The 6,844-nt window shown below is 42.0% G+C and overlaps 1 protein-coding gene across 1 annotated transcript; it reads left to right on the top strand.

Annotated features, from left to right (window-relative positions):
- The first annotated feature begins 275 nt into the window (after nt 1-275).
- LOC149207623 (uncharacterized) lies at nt 276-6,538 on the top strand. Its single transcript, XM_089398092.1, has 5 exons — nt 276-923; nt 1,041-1,332; nt 1,497-1,625; nt 1,720-2,014; nt 6,415-6,538. The coding sequence occupies exons 1-5, from the start codon at nt 276-278 to the stop codon at nt 6,536-6,538; spliced, it is 1,488 nt and encodes a 495-aa protein (XP_089254218.1).
- Nucleotides 6,539-6,844: the final 306 nt, after the last annotated feature.

The following is a 6,844-nucleotide window of genomic DNA, read 5'->3' on the forward strand; positions in this document are numbered from 1 at the left end:
ATCTATTCCTAGGTTGGTTCTCTCATCCTCTCCCCCGAATCTTTCGACCACCTCTGGACATTCTCATTCATACAATCTACGATCCCGAATGTCACACCCTCCTAAGCATGTCGGGATTGGGTTGATCTCCCCTCCTAGAATTTCCAAGAACACCAAGGGTCGACACTCTCTCATTTCAAAAGCTATGATGCAGGCTAGGGTGGAAGTGGCTCATGGTAGACAATCCACAATTGACAAGATTCTTAGAGCATCAAACACCCTTCCTTGGTCCCCCCATGAAGTGGATCTCGTTTAATTGCAGAGGGTTGGCTAGCCCTCCCAAAAAACTAGCCCTCAGAAGACTATTAGACTCTGAGCCTATTGATATCATTTTCCTACAAGAAACCCTTGGTTTGGCTGACCAGGTTATCCCTGTCCTGCAATCTCTGAAACCGGGCTGGACCTTCCATGCACTTGATGTCATTGGTAGATCTGGAGGCATTGCCCTGGGCATTAATCCCCGCACTATCAAAATCAATGCTTCTTGGGGAGGGTTTGGTTTCATTGGTATGGATATTTACTCCTCGGAGCTAGGCATGGACTTCAGAATTATCAATGTATATGCCCCCTGTCATAATAGAGCTGAGTTTTGGAACCATCTCCTCAACTTAACTCTAGCCAACTCCGACAATCTTATTCTAGGTGGGGACTTGAATTTCTCCATTGGATATGGGGAATCTTGGGGAAGCAATGCTCAATTGGATCCTTTATCAGACACTATGGAACACCTTCTGGAGCAACACCACTTGATTGATATACCCATGAATAAATCACAACCTACCTGGTGCAACAGAAGAACAGGGGATGCAGCTCTAGCCAAGCGTTTGGATCACTTCCTCATCAAGGAACATATGAAAAGAGCCCTATCTAATTATAGACATTGGGTGGGATCTAATGGCATATCTGATCACTCTCTTATTTTCCTGGAGTTGTCGGGTCCCTTCCAGAAACCTCGGGCACCTTTTAAATTCAATTCTACCTGGTTGAAGGACCCCAATTAGATCAATTTGGTCAATGATTACTGGCGTACTCATCCACCTGCTCAGAGGAGATCCATTGCAGAAGGTTTCTTTCATAATCTACTAGAGATAAAGAGCTTATTTATCAAATGGGCTAAGGATAAGCGAGACCAAGATGATCAAACTCTCAGTATCATTGAAACTAAGCTGGCAGATCTCTTGGATGAGCAAGGACAAGGGCTTACGTCTGAAGAGGCAAAAACAAATCTCATTGATTTGGAGACTCAGGGATCCAAAATACTCAAAGACCGAGAGGAAACTTGGCGCCTCAAGAGTCAGGCTATTTGGTTACAGGCTGGAGATGAGAACACCAAATTTTTCCACAATTATGCGAAGGGGAGAAGGGCCAACAACACTATTTGGAACATGCCAATTGAGGATGGCCACTTTGCCAAATCTTTTCATTAATTGGCACACTTGGGCAATTCACATTTTCAGAAACTATTCAAGGCCCCCCTGGAGCCACACTTGCCGAAATTGTTCGAATTGCTGGGCTCTTCCCTCGGTTTGTTGACCCAAATGAGGCAGAGGAGCTCACAAATCCTGTTACTATGGGAGAATTGGAAAGTACGCTAAAATGGTTCAAAAAAGACAAAAGCCCGGGACTAGATGGTTGGCCTGTTGAATTTTACTTGGCCTTTTTTTTATACCATTGGACAAGATCTCCTTAAGGTGGTGGAGGATTGTAGGCTATCTGGGCGTATGTACGAGGCTATCAACTCTACCTTCATCGCACTCATTCCCAAAGTGGACTCTCCACTCTCATTCAATGATTTCAGACCTATATCTCTCTACAACTGCCTCTACAAGATCATTGCCAAGATTATAGCCAATCGCCTTAAGCCTATTTTATCAAATCATATCCCGCCTGAACAATTTGCTTTCTTGCATAACCGACAAATTCAAGAGGTTATTGGCACAGCACAGAAGGCCCTCCATTCCGTCAAGATTAAGCAGTGTTCCACGGGGACGCGTCCCCCAGGGTTGGGTGCGCGCACCCCTCGCACCCCACGCACCCGGGACGGGGAGTCTCTTGGGGGTGCGTTTCCCCACGCACCCTTTTTGGGGAGTCTTGGGGAGACGCAAGGGGGTGCGTTTCCCCAGTGTGGGAGTCTAGACTCCCCAAGACTCCCCAAAAAGGGTGCTTCTGGGCGTCCCCCTTCAGTGTGGGAGTCTAGACTCCCCAAAAAGGGTGCGCCTGGGCGTCTCCCCCTTTAAATTTGTCTAATAAGACTTAAAAATTAAAAATTCAAAAATCAAAACCATTAATTTTTTTTTTAAACTAAAATTAAAACTAAATAACTAAAACTTAAAAGTCTAAAAAAAAAATTAAAATTAAAACTAAATAACTAAAACTTAAAAGCCTAAACCTTAAAGTTAAAAGCTCATTTCATTTCAACCCAAAGTCATTTCCATTTCACTCTTAACTATTTTTGAGTTTGAACTTTGAAACTTTGAGTTATATAGGTTTAGTGTTCAAACTTTGAAAATATACTAGTATGTTTTGCTTTCAAATTAGATTCTAGAATGATGAATGATGAATTTAGTTTTTAAATCAATGTAGATTGTAGAATGATGAACCATTGAATGATGAATGATATCGATCAATGTATTTGAATATTTTATTATTGATTTTTATTTTTGCTTTTCGAATCTCATGGTATGTATGAATAATAATTAATTCAATAATGAGACTTGTCACTTGAGTATGTCATATGAATGATGTATGTATCAAAATGAATGATGAGGATGGATCAATGATTCAAATTTCAATTGTCTATTTAATATTTTTATGCTTTCATTATTGAACAGTGAACAATGAATATGAACTTGAATTATATATATATATATATATATACCTCGACGACTCCCCGCACCCCCGAAATTTCCCTAAAATTTGAGGGTACTCCCACACGTCCCCCCTGTGCGTCTCCCCGCACCCGCGTCTCCCCGCACCGGAGTCTTGGTGGAACATTGAGATTAAGCAGCTTTAAGGAGACATCCTCAAAACTGATCTTTCCAAAGCTTTTGACCCGGTTAGCTGGCTTTACTTAAGAATGCTCCTAACCCATTTAGGCTTTCCCCTCCCCTTCATCAAATGGATTATGTGTTGTATCACTATTGTCTCTTTCAGTATCCTGATCAACGTTTTGCCTCCAATTTTTTTCATGCAGAACAAGGTCTCAGACAAGGCTTCCCTCTTTCCCCGCTCCTCTTCCTCCTTGTCATGGAAGGACTTAGCAGATTATTATCCCTGGCTAAAAGAGAGGGGCGATTGCAGGGTCTCAAAATTACAGACCAGTGCATTCTTACCCACCTCCTTTTTGTTGATGACGTGCTTATATTTCTCAATGGAGGCATTTAGGACACCACTGTTTTCTATGACATCTTGTTGCTTTTTTCATCAGCCATTGGTATGGAACCTAACAGATTGAAATCCACTATCACTCTCTCAGCCTGCACTCCACAGGAAGCTCGGATTACACTACAGAAATTTCCTTTTCAGAGCCTTAATTTGGATGATGGGCTCAAATATCTTGGGTTCTGAATCAAACCCCACTGTTACAAAATTGCGGACTGGATATGGCTTGTGGCCAAGGTGGAAAAGAGACTACACAACTGGAATCACAGGTTTTTATCTAGGGTAGGCCGATTAGTTCTTATTAAATCGGCCTTGGAGGCTACTCCGATGTATTGGATGTCTTTGGCATGGATTCCCAAGGGAATTCTTTCTCGGATATAAAAAAATTGCTGCAGATTCCTTTGGAATGGATGCAAGGAAGGGAAACCATTTGCTTGGGTGGGATGGAGGAGACACATTACAATTCCAAAGAAATGGGCAGGATGGGGCTTGAAAGACCTCCCCTCATTCGCTCATGCACTTGCTGCAAAGATGGGGTGGCTTATTCTTACCTCCCATAGTCTTTGGACCGAGGTGATACACTATAAATATATTTGGCCTTACCAGCTTATGGATTGGATCCGCCAACCTACACGGCAAAGATTTGGGATATGATTTGGCGAGCTGTCTTACATACTCTGCCCACCATCAGAAATGGACTTACTTGGTGAATTAGAGATGGTTCATCTGTGCGTATTGGCATTGACCCCTGGACAAGATGTGGCAACATGTATCGACTTCCACCCAACCTCACTCAATTTCTCAAGAACAGACATATCCTCATGATCGCCAACATTGCTGACCCAAAGAACACCTCCCTTTCCGCTCAAGCATGGAAATCAGCGAATCAACTAGGTATACCTGTTCAGTGGCAGCAAGCTTGGGATGGATATATCAATGCGTTGTGAGAATCTCATGTTCACATTAAGGAGGGGGTTGATGAACTTATTTGGGCCCCTATTGGGCATGGTGTATACACTCCCAAAGATGGATATCCCATAATACATGCTGCCCATATGCCGCATGTGCTTATGGAATGGTGGTGTACTCTTTGGAAGCTTAAAGCTCCTCCCCGAACCAAACTGTTTATGTGGAACGTCTTAATGAATAAGACACCAACCGGGGGTAATTTGATGAAACGATCCTTCTTCAGCCCCACTTGGTGTGTACTTTGTCATCAAGCAGAGGAAACAAATGACCACCTTTTTTTACTTTGCCCTTCAGCAATCTACATATGGGAACAAGTTCTAACAACATTGTCCATTTCCATCAAATAGTATGGGCAAAATGTTTTGGAGGCCTGGAATTGGTGGAGGGAGGGGTCCTCGAACCAAAAAATTCACTGTCTTCCTCTGATAATATGCTGGACCATCTGGCTAAATAGGAACGATTTCATTTTCAGAGACAAAGTGGCTCGATGGCCAGCATCTATTGCCCAAATTGTTAATGCCTATCATGATATCCCAGAAGATGATCCCACACCTACTGGTCGCGTTGTGACACCAGAAGTCATTGATCATAATCTCTCTTGGGCATACTTTGATGGTGCTGCTCAAGAACAAGGATGTGGGGGGGGGGGGTATTCTATTGCATAAATCTGAAAATCATTACTTTCGAATCCAGATGGGCTTGGGGATTGGTACAAACAATTATGTTGAATTGATCTCTCTTAGACATCTCCTCCATTTTGCTCTTGCACATGAATGCAGACATATTCAAATTTTTGGAGACTCTAAAATCATCATAAACTGGTTCAATAACTCATCTGCATGTCATATGCACTCTCTCAGAAACATTTTGGATGAAGTCATGCTCTTAAAAGCACAATTTACTTATATCTCTTGTCAACATATTTACAGGGAGCGTAATATGGTTGTCGACCAGCTTTCCAAGGTGGCCACGGTCCAGCCCAGGGGATTGTGGATAATACAGGAGCAGCAGGGAGCTGATCACTTCCAAAATTATCATCAACCTTATATAGATCATTTTTACCAGCGGGCCAATAGGCCCTAGTTTTTGCAATATATAGCAATGATTATTATCAATACTTGGTTTATAGTATATACATTGTATATATTTTTTCTAATGAACAATTACAGTATACCCTACGTTGTAATTATGTACAGACTTATATTTTTTGATGGTTATGGCCAACCTTACAGCATATGCCATGCAAGCATCTACTACATGTAATTTTCTAAATTAATGGAAAATTGCGATTTTTCCCCGTGGAAAAAAAAATACAAAAAGAGCATTGTTTTCTATCCAAAAAAACATACATCAATTAATAAAAATCGAGAAAAAATTCCCATGATATTTTAAAAAAAATAATACACCAATATTCTTCAGCAATAGGAGTTCATAGCTCGAATTATTTTTGCAAAGATCTGGTCTTCTAATGAAAATACGAGCATGTCTTCCAAGGCAGCCCAACTCTACCTATGTTAAGTAAGAAAGCAAGTTTGCGTATATATATGCAAGGGTTCAATGATAGAAAACAGAAGGTGCCTTGTTAACAACAAATGAGTTATTTATCTTTCTCATGTCAGGGACTCACTACAATGCATGATAACACATTTAAAGGAAATGAGCAACATGAAGGAGAATGTGTTGTACCTTGATTTGACAAGAATGGGGCAATACTCTCAAGTTGCTCTCTTCTCCTACTTTTTCTTGCTATTGGCGCCTTGTTGATCTCATATCGGACGAATTCTTATGGTGAGACCAACAACGACTATGCCATCACAGAGACTGGTTCCAGCGCCAGGGTTGTAGATTGCATTTTATAAATTTCCCCTTTCCTACATTTCCTCACCTTTTCAAATTGCTCGTCGCTGCTAATTTCTCCCATTGCCTTCAATTTAGGTCGCTTACCAAACTATAGAAGCGCGTCTAGCTGCGTCGTGAGATCGAAATATCTAGCATGTGCACATTTGAACGAAATTGCTCATACAGAGGCAGTGAGATAGCAGACAAGGCAGCGGATAGCATGACAGACAGAGGCAGCGGAAAGCAGGCAGGCAGCGAGAAGCAGAGTTCCCCGAACAGCGAGCGGATAGCAACAACAGAGCAACAGTGAGGAGCAGGGCAGATTACTGAAACAGAACAGGCAGCCCGAGGATGCACGTCAAGTGTTTGACAGAATCTGCCCACTAAATTTGACAGTGACTCTAATACCAAGATGGTGGTAGACGGGTTTTCTCTAAATCCTTTGATGAATTTTACTGCTGAGGAACAGACAGAGACAAAAGAATGGGTTCCAAATCCAGGGATTGGATCCGTGCAACAAGACGAGTTGTGCCAAGATGACATGTTTAGCCTTGCTGAATTATCAGTTGTTGAAAACCAGCAAGAGCAAGTGGTAGTCAGCCCGGAGTCCAATTTC

This window comes from Pinus tabuliformis, chromosome 1_2 (assembly GCF_031772625.1).
Source record: "Pinus tabuliformis cultivar Carrire ecotype Pingquan chromosome 1_2, CPIR1, whole genome shotgun sequence".
Classification (NCBI taxonomy): Eukaryota; Viridiplantae; Streptophyta; class Pinopsida; order Pinales; family Pinaceae; genus Pinus; species Pinus tabuliformis.

Coding starts and splice junctions, on each gene's coding strand:
- LOC149207623 (XM_089398092.1), top strand. CDS start 276: ATGAAGTGGATCTCGTTTAATTGCAGAGGGTTGGCTAGCCCTCCCAAA. Junction 924..1,040: donor TATCTAATTATAGACATTGG/GTGGGATCTAAT, acceptor GACCCCAATTAG/ATCAATTTGGTCAATGATTA. Junction 1,333..1,496: donor GGAAACTTGGCGCCTCAAGA/GTCAGGCTATTT, acceptor TCACATTTTCAG/AAACTATTCAAGGCCCCCCT.